General features: G+C 40.5%; 1 protein-coding gene across 2 annotated transcripts in view; it reads left to right on the top strand.

The window, feature by feature from the left end:
- The window catches only part of FMN1 (formin 1), a 362,087-nt gene that overhangs the window by 213,367 nt on the left and 134,828 nt on the right, over positions 1-13,892 (top strand). For both annotated transcript variants that reach the window (XM_012728639.1, XM_004687569.2), the window contains 5 exons: positions 757-818; positions 1,524-1,612; positions 7,374-7,503; positions 8,894-9,040; positions 10,185-10,244. In XM_012728639.1, coding sequence (XP_012584093.1) covers positions 757-818; positions 1,524-1,612; positions 7,374-7,503; positions 8,894-9,040; positions 10,185-10,244 — 488 coding nt within the window. The remainder of the gene's footprint in view (positions 1-756; positions 819-1,523; positions 1,613-7,373; positions 7,504-8,893; positions 9,041-10,184; positions 10,245-13,892) is intronic.

The following is a 13,892-nucleotide window of genomic DNA, read 5'->3' as shown; positions in this document are numbered from 1 at the left end:
AATTATTTAAAGATGTGGAGCTGACTATTTCAAACACTTTGATTGCCAAATCCATTAAGACCTTAAAATCTTGATGTTTGTATCCTAGGATATAGGGGAAGGAATCTCTCACTGAAATCATAAGCATATTACTTATCAGTTAAATAGCTGATTTAAGATGCAGAACAACAAGTAGAATCCTAATAAAAAAAAAGTAGGAAAGAGAACTTGCCTTCAGACTAGCTCATGAGAGGTTTCCATATCTCAATTTACCATTGATGCAATTATTGCTTTTTCTTATCTTTCAAAATCCAAACAAGATGTTTGCAGTGGCCATGGAAAGGTGCCTGGAATAATGTGCCTGAATTCATTTAATTTGCCAGCATTGTCTTTTTTTCTTCCTCTCTTCCTGGTATTGGGTAAGAGTCAGTTCTGGTGCATTAGGTACTAAATCTCTTCAATTACCAGCCGGGAAGAAAGATTTAAAATTATGCTTCAAACCTACAAACTGATTTAGTTTTAAAGCACAAACACTTCTCCTGTGGAGACTAAATTAAGCCTCAGAAAGGAGACAGAGCTTGAGGAATTAAACAAGGCAGGCCTAAGGCTGAAGCCAGTATTAGAAACCATTGTGGTTTCTTTCATTTGGAACTCCTGGTGCAAAAGAAAGGTAGCAGGAACATGCCGAAGAACACAACTGTGTGAGAAAGTATAATATTGTATTGCTTAGAAGCTTATTCTCTTTTCCTTTTTTTCTGTGTTCTGTGTTCTCTGCAGCCATTTTCAATGTGGATGACTCTGTGGTGGATCTGGAGACCTTGGCAGCCTTGTATGAAAATGTGAGTAGCAAAGACCAACAGAGTCAGAGTTTCCATATGTCCCTATCTTTATTCACTAAAAGGGAGGTACAGCTTTAAATCAATGAGTGTGACTCCTTCCACCTGGAAAATCACCAAGCCATTCGTATTCCTTGGTAGTCAAGATTTAACGTAGCACGGAAGGGATGAAGGCACAGAATTGTCAAGCTCAAATGAGAGCATATGTGATGAAAGCACTAGGTTCCTGACCCACACTTCAGTATCTAGGTTACTGACACTGTCACAACCTGCAGAGGGCCAGTTCAAGGTGGATCCTACTTCTTAACAAACAACTGTAAACCAGAGACATTCTAGGGGCGAGGGGAGGAGAATAGGATCAAAACTGGAAGAGCACATGGGACTATGGCGATGACACATGGGTGAACTGGTGGTGGGAAGTCCACGGGGATTACAATTGAGATGAAAAATGTACAAAATGAAGAATGATGTAAAAAATGTACGTGTAGAGAGAGAGAGATAAAATAAAACATTAAATAAATAAATACATGTCCGGTTCTTCCATATAAGCTGTAGGCCTTTGGACATCCTCCAGGGCTGAACTGTAATCCAGCCCTCTTCCCCTTTCCCCGATCTGAGTTTCATGTGTGACAGATGGGGCTACTGGTTCAGGGTGCATATTTTGAAGCTGCTCATATTTTGGTGCATTTTGTTTCTGTTTCAACACAGCGAGCCCAAGACGATGAATTGGTTCAAATAAGAAAGTATTACGAGACATCCAAAGAAGAGGAGGTGAAGCTGCTGGATAAACCTGAGCAGTAAGAACGCTTTCAACACTTTTCTCCTAGGCCGAACAGAGAAGTGGAGGCTCTTTCTTCCTGCCTCCTGGCCCTAAGACTCCTGTCCACTCTGTGCAGTGAGCCAGGCAAAGCGCTGGCACGCCTGGAATTGCTGCTTGAGCAGAGTGGTGTGCCGTTGAGAGAGCAGCCGGGAGATGTATGCGGCTCAACCTCTTTCTCCACCCCTCTGACTCCCCTGTCTTGTTCTAGCAACTTAATTCCTCCTAGACTAAACATTCTGGCCAACAGGGTAACTGAGGAAGGAAGAAATCATTGCTCTCTGTTTAAGGTTCTGCTGATACATTTAAAAGGATGAGGTCAGAGTCATAGGACTCAAACTGATGTGCCTAAACGTCGTATCCAGTAAATGGAGCCTGAACGTGCCAGCTTCCTCCCCTTTCTCTACCTTCTCTGTTTAGTTCACATGTGAGTTTTTCATCCCCTCTTTGTTTGCTCTTCTCTCCACTCACATTACAGAGTTGTTTGCTCTACAGTTAAGGGTGTTGCTCTACATCCTTTGAAAACTGAAAATTCAGGTGCTTACCAGAGTGACTCTCGTGGTTGGCTGGGCTCTTGGGGGTCCGCGAACCACACAGACTTCACTCAGGAATCTGTGCAGGATGGGAATGGACCGAGTGTGCACTTCATATCCATGTCAGTCACCCTTCTCTGCCTGGAGAGAAAAGCTGAGCAGTGGGAAACAAAGAGGAAATTGAGTGATCAGGTTTAGATTACAGTTCAGCCCTGGAGGATGTCCAAAAGCCTACAGCTTATATGGAAACCTTCAATCTTTGTCCTTGGGTCCTAAAGTGCCCCACTCTCCATAGATGGAAGGGCAGCTAAGTCCAGAAAATTATGGGCAGGGGGTTTCTGGTTTCATCCAGTGATTGACAGATTTTTATGGTAATTCTTGGAATCCTACATACATTGCTCTGACATGGAACTCTACAAACTTGGCTGTAACTAAGCACTTAGTTACAAAGTTGATTGAAAAAGCCTAGGAATATTGTGACTCAAGACAAATGGGGTCGCTCTGCCCTCTGTTCCATTGGCAGGACCCACCCTACGGCCATGGGGGAAATACTGAACCACTTAGTCAGCTTGAGCTGTTATAACCAAACACCCTAAACTGGATGTTTTATAAGTAACAGGGATTTATTTCTTATAGTCCTGGAGGATGGAAGACTGAGGGCAGGGCACAGTGTGTGTTGAACTCTGTTGAGGGTCCTCTTCCAGGTTGCAGACTGCCAATCTTTTACATAACAGAAAGCAGAGAAAAGCAGCAAGCTCTGTATCTTTTCTCATGAGGACACTAATGCCATTTAAGACCTAACAACCTGCAGAGGTCCCCTCCTTCCCAGTCTCACACCGGAAGTTGGGACTTTAACATCTCAAACTGACTTGGGGGGAGACACAAGCATTCCATCCAAGCAGAGACAACCAGGAATATCATAATTAGCTGAGTGGAGGCAGCTCTTCCAAGCTGAGCAACAGCACTCTACTCAGAGCCTGAAGTTGGCAGATGGATCCTGAGAAGGACTAGAAAGGAAGGGTTTGGGGCTTTGGGGGCCAGCCCAGCTGTAGGAACTATTCCCCTGGGCCCAGGTAGCACAAAAGCAACCATAGAAAATATGTCAACACATGGTGGCTGTGGCCAATAAAACTGTAGCTATGGAGACTGAAATTTGAATTTCTTAGCATTTTTTACTTGTCAGGAAATGTTGCCCTTTTACTGATTCCCTTTTCAACCATTTAAGATAAAACTCCTCAGTGACAGTTCATACAGAAACAAGTGGTAGGAATCTGTGCTGTGATCTGTGGGAATGAGCTTCCATGTAAAAGAAATAGTGAGTTTCTGCTGTTGCAAGTGTTGCCCTTTTCCTTTTGTGCTAATGCCTTTCTAAAATGATTTTTCTTTCAAGATTTCTTGCCAAGGCTCAACATAAAGGTAACTAGTAGATAAACTAATTATTCTGCTTCCCCTCCTAGTGATCTGGAGAGAAAGCATTTTGAAAGTGTGTAGCTGGTCATTGTAATGGTTTCCTGAACACACTAAAATATGGGGGACAGCAAGGAGGACTGTCATGAGGTCCAGGTGAGGTGATGTGCTTGGGTGCAGTGGCTGGAGGGAGAGGTACAGAGAAGCAGAGCCTTCAGACCTGCATGGATTACCTTTGCTTCTGACCTCTTACACAGTGCAGCATTTGTTTGATTTATGCCAGAGTCTGATTCTCTGGCAACTTATTTGCCAGTAGCTCCAAGTGAATTGACTATAAGCATGTTTTACATACTGGAAAATATGAATCATTTATGGTGCAACATTGCAATTTCCTGAGAGTCCAATGGTGCCCAGTCCTATAAATCACAGCATGGAGAAGCTGGCCTCATCACTCACCTCATCAGTTCTCTTGCACCCCAGTACCGGATTTAGAAAGCATTTCCCAAAGAGGTGTCATCTGTTGGGACCAGGCTTCTGAGAGCCACTCCCTCCTTGACTCTCTTTGTACTCTGCCATGGGATGGTGGGTAGGCGAGCTCAGTCTCTGCTGGGTTTGATCAGGCCTGATACATGCTTTCTATGTAGCTAAGAATGAGGACATCATACACAGTCTAGTAGGTTGCTCTGCTCGAGACCACAATGGTCTTGAGACCCCCACCGATAAAAGACACCCTGACTTGCTGAAAGGTGGCTCTAGTACTGCACTCTTCTATGGAAGAACATGGGTTGCAACATGAAATTGTGCTGTACACGGCTACCTGTGTGCGCGCACACCTGAGGTAACACTGATTGGGGGCTGGTAAAGCAAATTTTAGTTTCTTGAAAACAAAGGATTACATTGTATCATTCTACTTCTTAGCTGTATTGCTGCCATGGGTATATAACCCACAAATGTGATGTGTATATATGGCTAACATTCCAGTTCTTCCTGGGAAAATAACACTGGATTATGTGAAAAAGGAGAAGATCCCTAGTTTGTGATTACTTGGAGGGGATTTTAGTTAAACTGTTACAAAAAGAAATATCGATAAATATGTTTAAGTACCAAAGCCCACTGTCCAAGACCCTCTACTTGGGAATATGTAGAAGAGTTCTTAGCATTCCCTTATGAGTAAAAAGAGTATAAAATATGGTGGAGCCTCAGTGGGGGGAAGATATTTTTCAGATACTTGCTTCACAGTCTGTGAGTGTGCCTATGTTTTAGTGCTTTCCTAGATAAATAGGAAAGGAACCCTAGTGTTCTTCCTGAAGGCTTTGCATGGTTATTTTGGGACAGAAAGTGACATAGAGTCATTGTTCCAAATTCGCTGCTCTAGAATTTGCTATTCTTCACATTCTGCCAGGTGTGCAGACTAAACTAAAGTCACCATGAGCACATCCCTTGCTGGGGTTAGGACTTGTGCTCTGGAGACCCTCAGAGAAACTTAACGTTCCAGTGTCCTGTCTATGGGGCAGGATCTGAAACATAGCTAGAATTGGGGGGTGGGGAGGATGGGAAGATCAAGAGTTTGATGGTGCTTTTGAATGGTTAGTCAGTTACTCTGAGTTGTGCTGCCTTAGAAGCTTTCTCATTATTGCACCATCACCTCCCTCCTACCCCCCCCTCATTAGCCCGGCAAGCCCTCCTCCCTCACTGTTAGAACACTGCAGCAGCAGTGGAGACAAGGCTTCCCTGGCTGTTATCAACCATCACATCACCTGTCACACTCCCTGGTGACGATGGATCTTTTTCTCAGATTAGCAAAAAGGAATTGTGTACAATTTAAACTCTGTCCTCAGGTCTCAGCATGGCGCCTGATATGCTGTCAAGACTTGATACATTAAAGACAGACTGAAATTTTTGGTGACTGATGTTGGGGTATTGCTTTTTAGACACATATTTTCAGTTCCATTCAAAAACACCACCAAATTTTTCATCTTCCCACTTGCCCCCCAGCTCCAGCTATGTTTCAGACTCTGTCCCACACACAGGACACTGGAGTGTTAAGCTCCTCTGAAGGTCTTTAGAGGGCAAGTCCTAACCCCAGCAAGGTGACTTATGGCACGTTGGTGAGCCTGTAGTCTTGTCTCCTCATATTTACCTAAACTTCTTTTTCTGAGACTACAGAGCTATAGTAGTTCACCCAGCATGTGCTCATTTCCATCTCTGGCCCTACTGTTGAACTGAGGTGTTGACCTGCATCTTCTCTCACATGGTCTCCATCACTCTTCACTCACTGGGTTCATTTCATCCAGGAAGTATACATACTGTAGGATCCAAGCCCCATTTGGGAATTTTGTCCCATGCTACATTTGGAAGGGGAGAGATACAAGGGACTGTTCCTGAGGTAGCTCTCAGCTGCTTCTGAATAAATAAAACATCACAAGACCAAATCTCACCAGTCCCACAAGCTCATGTTTGTGAAAACTGGTGGCATACTCTTGATTTCAATGATAAATATATCAAAGGGTGTACTACTCATTTTATGAATAAATTTACACACAAAGTGTAATTTTTCATCTTGTGCAATTTAGAATTCCTTTGAGTTTCTGTTGTTTTACCCTACCACATGGTTTTCATAATAAGGCAATTTACAGAAGTTTAAACAAGGTACATTCTCCTTTCTGGGCATTCACTGCTTCATCTCAATGTCATTAAAAAAAAGATCATCATGACCTGGTTGGAGAATAAACAAGAAAAACAGCTGATAATTAGACTCTGTTGAAACCCAAATCTCCTGAAAAGTAAAGGAGGCACCAGAAGACAAGCCACTTCTCTGGGTGTGGAAAGAAGGAGGCACCAGCTTCCCCCCTATGTAAAAGCATTCTTCATGAATAATTGCAAAATGTCAAGGGAATGATGTTATGAGTTGACCAAGACTTGCAGAAATATCAGTTAATCGTCATTTCAACCCCAAAATGAATTTAATAGCTGTGAGTGGATTCTCTCCTTTTCTGAATTCATGTCCAACTTTTTCCACCCATTTTAGTTTATACCCCTTCCTCTGTGGTTGGCTAGGAGAGTGTGTAGCTTTTCCAACTTAATTTTGCAAAGGGCACCAGTGCCTAGCTGCTCAGACAGTGAGCTTCTGTGTGTGGGTCAGCACTCACCTTTAGCTTTTAAGATCTGGCTAGCCATCGTTTTAAAGAAACTTTAGATTGTGTCTACTTAATGAGTGCCTGCTTTGTTCCCAGCTTTGTGCTGTGAGCGCTGCCTCTGTAGGTAAGATGTTGTGAAAAAGTAAGCATCTTAGAATAGAATCATTATACACTATTATCTAACTCACTGAGCAAAAATTAGTAGCAGTAATCTCACTTCAATGGAGATTTTTTTAATCACTTGTCTACAGACGTTTGCCTCTCTTGACTTCACCTGTATAAATACCGCCTCAGAGAATTCCACCTTATAAAGGGAGTTTATTGTGTATTTTTCCTCATAAAGATTAACACTTTCCATTTGGGTTTAGTCTCCTGTTTGTGTAGTCAGAGATGGAGAACTTACAGTTCAGTGTACTTGCATTAACTTTCTCTTCCTAATTTTTACAATACATATTTTTTTTCACCATCATAGAAATCCATAAAAAGAAGTGACTATGTCAAACGCACAGCCTTGGAGTTCCTTAAATTTGCCAATCTGATACCTTATATGATTGTTAAATTGAAATTGTCAAATAAGGAATGCTTGGATAGTGGATTTTCTCAGTGATATCATTTTCCTTTTGACAGTGTATAAAGCTACATGATTTATTCTGAATTTTTGCAGGTTCTTACATGAGTTAGCCCAGATCCCTAATTTTGCTGAACGTGCCCAGTGTATTATCTTCAGATCTGTCTTTTCTGAGGGGATCACCTCCTTGCACCGAAAGGTAGAAATCATTACCCGAGCTTCTAAGGTATGTGTGCTGTTATTTTGAGAAGCTTTGCCTTTACTGTGGATGAGGAATAAATGGCAAGTTGGAAAGATCAACTGGAATCCTTTTAGAAAGACATTTTAATGGTTTTAAACTTAAGGTTGTGTGTTTTTCCTGATGAAGTGTGAGTGTGTGTGTGCGCTTGTGTGCAGCAAGAAGAGGAGAGACAGACTGACAAAAGGAAAGGGTGGGGGGAAAATGACACAGATTTTTTTTCTTAAATACCTACCACTTCAAGCCAACCTATATAGTGTAATTGTCCACTCATCTGTCTGAATTGCCAGAGTTTGCTTCAGGCACATGCATTTGATCATGTGAAATGTGTCTATATAGTGAACTAAACAGATTCTAGGCTTGATCCATGAAATAAATGACTATGATAATGAGTGATGGGCAAATAAATTTCTGTTGACTTTGCCACACTGCAGTTATTCATTATAAAGTTAAATTCTAGCACTTGACTTTTTTTCACAATGATCCGTGTCCTGCGTAACAGGACATTCTTCTCAGCAGTTACTGTAGTATTTAATTGCTTATCTGAAGACATGAGTTGTCTCTGTAAACTATGAGGTTTCAGTAAAGAAAGTATAAGTTCTACAAAATATAATATATCCCTTCTAATAACACCCTAAAAGGCAGGGACAGAAGTCAGACTTGAGTTGCATTTGGTTTGCTTTTTTTTAAATCCTAAAATAAGAGAAATAAATTTAACTAGGTAGGACTGTAGAGAAGATGAAAAAATATCAACTTGAAGATTTGCAATTGGAGGAAGAAAAATGCAGAAAAACAAATGAGATGGGGAGCTGTTTAAAACTAAAATTTAATAGACATATCGGCACCCTCTTAATGCTTAATAAACATAGCCTGTAGAAATATGTTATGTTCAACTCTGAGAATTATACTCAGAGACAGGGACAAATACACCTGCTGTTTTATCTACCCTAAAGTTAATTGTACCATATATACAGATATATCCTCCAAACATAGCTGCTTCTTTAATGTCATTAAGCCGCTTTCCTTTTTGAGGTCATGAAATGTGAAACCATGCTATACTGACTCTTTTAATACTCTGTTTTTGAAACATAAAACTGCCTCCATCAGAAATGTAAATACTAATATTTGATCCTAGATACTATATCTTGCACTGTTTGTAATTCATTGAAAAAGTATAAAATGATGGCTGTTTGTACATATCTTTAAACATGTATGACTTGAATCAGTGTATTTTTATTTCAAATACCATACAGTATTTCAAATACTGAATAGTGATATGCCACCAAACAAATCTATTGGGAACTCAGTAAGTACTTGTTGTTGAATGAACAATATTCCATCTAGAATTCTCCATAATAACTGGCATTTGCTGTCACAGGGCTTGCTGCACATGAAGAGTGTGAAGGATATTTTAGCTCTCATTCTGGCTTTTGGAAATTATATGAATGGAGGAAATAGGACTCGTGGACAAGCAGATGGATATAGCTTAGAAATTCTGCCCAAACTCAAGGACGTCAAAAGTCGGGTATTTATTTTTACCAATGAAAACTCATAATTTTCCTTTTACACCTTTAATTAAATATATGTTTTGTGTGTGTGTGTGGTGTGTATGTATTTTTTTCCTGGTTGCTACATTTATCTCTCTTTTCACACTGTAACAACTTATCTTTTTCCTTGCTTTCTTATGACTTTTAAAGAAAGATGGGTTTTTCATATGAGATCTTATTTTGATGGCAAAATTCCCAATCTTTGTTCACTGTAATATGCACAAATTAGATGTTAAACTACAGTTGGAGAATAAAGCAGGTAAGATTACCATGTTGGCCATAGCTGAAGGGTGAAGCCTGAATTTAGGGTGGCCACTTGTAATTTACTTACTCCTGAGTAGCAGGGCTCTGTTGAGTCATTACTTGTACTGAGCATTTTGAATGATTCCTTTGCCCACAACAGTCAGACTGGAGGTCTACTGTCAAAAGCTCTGAGCCTGATTATCATTTGGCTCCACACCCCTGCAGAGCTACCCCTTTAGAAACAACTAGCCCATATCTAGGCATCCGTGGGGGCAGGAGGAGTGGAGGGAGTGGAAACACACAGGCAAATTAGAATTAGAGCCATGTGAACAAGACACAAAGGCTGCCTTGTGGGAGGGCCTGTTCGCCTCTGGCCTCCCAGGGTCATAAAGTGGCCTGGCTTTCCTTTTAAGCTGTCCTGATTGTTTTTCACGCCATTAAGAACATACTTTTTTTTCTTTTTTTCTTTTTTGAAAGGTGGAAGGGAGGGATGGTTTTCTGTGCTAGTCCCTGCTTCCCTGTAGTACTCCCTGCCCCCCCTCCTGTCTTGGCTTTATGCCAAAAAATATTAAGAGACAATCTGACGATCTTTTGTGTGTTTGTTTTAACCATACCTGTAGGTCTTATGGATTATGGATTACCTGTTTTGGCTTATTCTACCCTACAAAGGGTAGTTTTAGGTTATTATTTTGTATATTTTGTATAGATATTATAAAAAATGGATGGGATATGGAGGAGAGAGGAAAATCTTGCTAGTCTCAAACAGAATTAGGGAGAGGGATCAAATTTTTAAAGTATGAGGGTCATAAACTAACTCAACTATATACTATGGCCTGAGGCTCATAGGATGATTTTCATTTACTTTTCTTTTAAACCTAGGATAATGGAATTAATCTGGTAGACTACGTCGTGAAATATTACCTGCGTTACTATGATCAGGTAAGAAATGGCATAATGTGGAAAACTACACTAATGGGGTTTCAACTCTTACACATAGTTGGCACTTAGAAATTGGATGATGGATGCATGGACGGATTTCAAGTCCAACATAGAATTTGAGCACGATCCAGCTTCCTTGGTTTACAGATGGGAAAACTAAAGCCAAGAGAGTTTAGTCAACTCTTGTAAAGAGAAGCATTATTCAATGGCACAAATATACTGACTTTCAATCTACAAATAACACAACTTCAGAGAAAGCACCCCCAACGCCCCCAGTTATCATAGTGCCTTCTCTCGAGATTGTGAGGGTCTCTGTGAAATCAATATCCATTCAGTAATTGGTTATATTTGAAACTAGATTCTGGGATGCAGATCAAAGTTGAGGAAATGAAGATGCAGTAATACCCAATACTTTATCAGTTATGTTCATCTGTGAGTAAGTTGAAGATGTGGAGTTTGAAACCCATCCTCTCTGCTTGGATTACATCTGCAATTAGGAAAAAAAAAAATTCTATGAGAATTCACCTGACCACAATTTTCTGTGTCTTATTCCTTCTCATTAAGTTGAGGACAAGGAGTCCAAAACTCTGAGAAGAAAGAGCTAGTGTTTAAGCTGTTGAGAAATATAGCAATCAATATGAATGGAAAAGTCTCAGGAAAATAGTTGTCAGGTCTCCTGCTTAACTATCCATGTAAGTTAGAGTTTTTCCTGTACACCAAGAGAAGAAAAGTAAAGATTCCAGATCCTTGTCAAAAACCCTGCAATTTCATCTGAAAGACAAGGGAAGCTGTAGAGACCGTAGGCATCTCTCTGACACTCATGCTGGGCTCGTGAACTGTGTCAGTGTACTTGGAGCAACACTCTGTCATTCCCCTTGCCTTTCCCAAGCCTCCTGTCTCTGTGATGGATGTTATCATTTTTGGTCTTCCGGCATGAAGCTTATGTTCCTCTTTAGTTCTTCTGTGTTCTTCCACTCAGTTGTTTTTAGGTCCTTTTCTATTTTCATCCTCAGTGACCCCAGCCCATTCAGGTTACAAGAACACTCAACTAGAAAACTTGAATGAGTGCTCAGCTCCTCTCCCCACTTCTGGTTATTCCCACTCTAGTCAACCCTATACCCCAGTTATTTTTATGTACAGTTACGATCATTGTGTGTTGGTTTTTACTCAAAACAGAAATGGTTTTCCTTTCCAAGTGAATGAATGCTTTACCCAGTTTAATTCCTGCCTTTTACAACCATGCTTTTATACACTCCTCCTACAAAAATTCTAGATCCAACTCAAGACTTGGTGCTTTCCAAACACTCCCTGTGTTTTACTAATGTGCTTTTTACATCAGATGTTCTCTGAAATTGTAACTATCCTTGTTATTAGCCCTTTATAATTTTTTTCTTTTTCCTACTAATCTCTAAAAATAGTAAATTAAGAGACCTCTTGGGAAAATGTTCCCAACACATATGTATATGTTCACATGTGTACGTAAGTATGTGTATATATAAATATGTAATGTATAAATGTATATACAACATAACAGGTAATGAGATGTTCAGCTTAAAAAAGAAAAAGACAACTTGTCACTTTTTGTTAAAAACAATGGCAAGAGCGACTGAGGCAATGTACAAAAGAGAGGGGCCTCGATGGTGGCTTAGAGGTTAAGTTTCAGTACTATCACCTCTAAGGAAGGAAGTGACCAGCAAAGGAAGTGACCTACATGGTACAGCAGACCTCTCCTTTCTCACTCGCTGCTCCCCTCAGCAGTGCATTTCAGTAGATCTACCTATTCTGCTCCCCACTTAGTCTCTGGTGAATCCTCTCACCCCCCACACCTCTGGCCTACACCCCAGTCCTTCTATACAAAAAGAAAATATATGTATATACAAAGGACAAATAGAAAAAAATAAATTGACAGCTAGATAAATACTTTTAGCCTTTCTCAGGGCTTCATCAAACCTTCCTCAGGACTATGATGTATAGCTGAGTTCTGTTTAAAGTCTGTTCTTAACCAAACTATATGTACTGTAAGGGGCACCTTCCCATAAACATGCCCCTGTGTCTGTCATGCTATTTCCCCATGGAGCTTTGTCTACCTACAGGGCCCACTTCCCTGTAACTCATGCAAGTGCAACATGTAGATTAACAAGACAGACTTCTGTGTGAAAATCCTAAGGGTATATATATTCTGACTAGGAATTTTTATTCTAAGGAAAAAGGACATTACTTTATTTAAAATAATCTGTAATAGCAAAAATGTTTGGTAGGTATCCAAAGATAGAGACTGGGGTCCAATAAATTATGCTTCAATCATAAAATGGAGTCATGAACTGCCATGTGAAGTGTATAGGAGAGAGTTTAGTGCCACTGGAAGTACTCTGAGGCTGCCTTTAAATTGTCATGTGTGTTTCCAAATGATATGTACTGTATTCTCAGATGTGTAAATTTAAACACTCACAAAAACCTGGAAAGATACATATCAAAATGGTCAAACATTTTGGGTAGGATTGTAGGGTGTATTTGCTTTTTACTTACTTTCAGTTACTAAGCATAGTGAACATATGTCACTTTTTTTTTAAGATTTATTTATTTATTTGTGCATACAGAACTGGGGTATAGACTAGAGGTGCAGGGGCAATAAGAGGCTTCACCAGAATCAGAGTGGAGAGCAGAGCAGGCCGACTGACAAAGTACACTGCTGAGGGGAGCAGCAGGTGGGTCAGGAGCGGTCTGCCAGGCCATGTGGGTCACTTCTGGGGTGCAGATTAAACTCATGCTGAAGTGGCTGTTAGCTTCTTAGTGCTGTGCTTTAACCCGCTGCACCACTTTTGTATAGCAGAAAAAAGATAATAATCAGTTCCATGGACCTTCTTCTATAAAATCATTGCTTACTTCCTCCTCTCTTACTCCTTGGCCAGGCAACTTCATTGGAACCTCTTATAATACATGTTGTTCTGCCTCGTACATAGATATTAGTGAGTAGTTACCACTTCTGTTAGCATTGCTTTGAGACCCTGAACTAACTCATTGTCGAATGTCTCTTAGTGTCTATAATATAGGTGCCTGATAAATACTTGCTGAATTGAATACACTGTAAATGTCCACAGGAGTGCAGTAAGTAGTGTCTCCAAAGAACCTGGTAAAGCAGTAGGAGCGATTTTCTGGGAGAGCAGGGCAAGTGTGTTGCACTATCGACAATACATACAAACCTGAAATTCTGACGACAGGTCCTAGGAGGCAAAAGATTGATCCTGAAGAATCTCGAGAGATTATGTTTCTAACCTAAAGTCAGCATGTGCAGATTCGCTTCATATCATCTGCCTCAACCAAATCTGTGCATATTGTTAAGAGGGCTAAAAGTTGCCCCTGAAATAAGACCCTCATTGAAGAGAGTGGACAACACTTCCCAAAGTAAAATCTTATAATAAGAGGTAGTTTCAAACATGGGATGACCTAGCTCAGGGAAAACAAGAAGTCGGCACTGTGCAAAATGCATTTCACTCAACTAGAGTGTAAAATTATGTAATTTATTAAACTCTTCCCTCCCTTCAGGAGCGTAAGTGATGATTTTTGTGGTTAGTGGTGTTGAGCAGTTGAAGAAAGGTGACTTCTGCTCCAAGCACCTTCTAGTCATGCCTGGTTTTAGCTCCAAGTCTA

The sequence above is a fragment of the Condylura cristata genome, unplaced genomic scaffold (assembly GCF_000260355.1).
Source record: "Condylura cristata isolate star-nosed mole 26May11 unplaced genomic scaffold, ConCri1.0 scaffold00023, whole genome shotgun sequence".
Classification (NCBI taxonomy): domain Eukaryota; kingdom Metazoa; phylum Chordata; class Mammalia; order Eulipotyphla; family Talpidae; genus Condylura; species Condylura cristata.
This window is presented reverse-complemented; position numbering and strand designations above follow the sequence as displayed.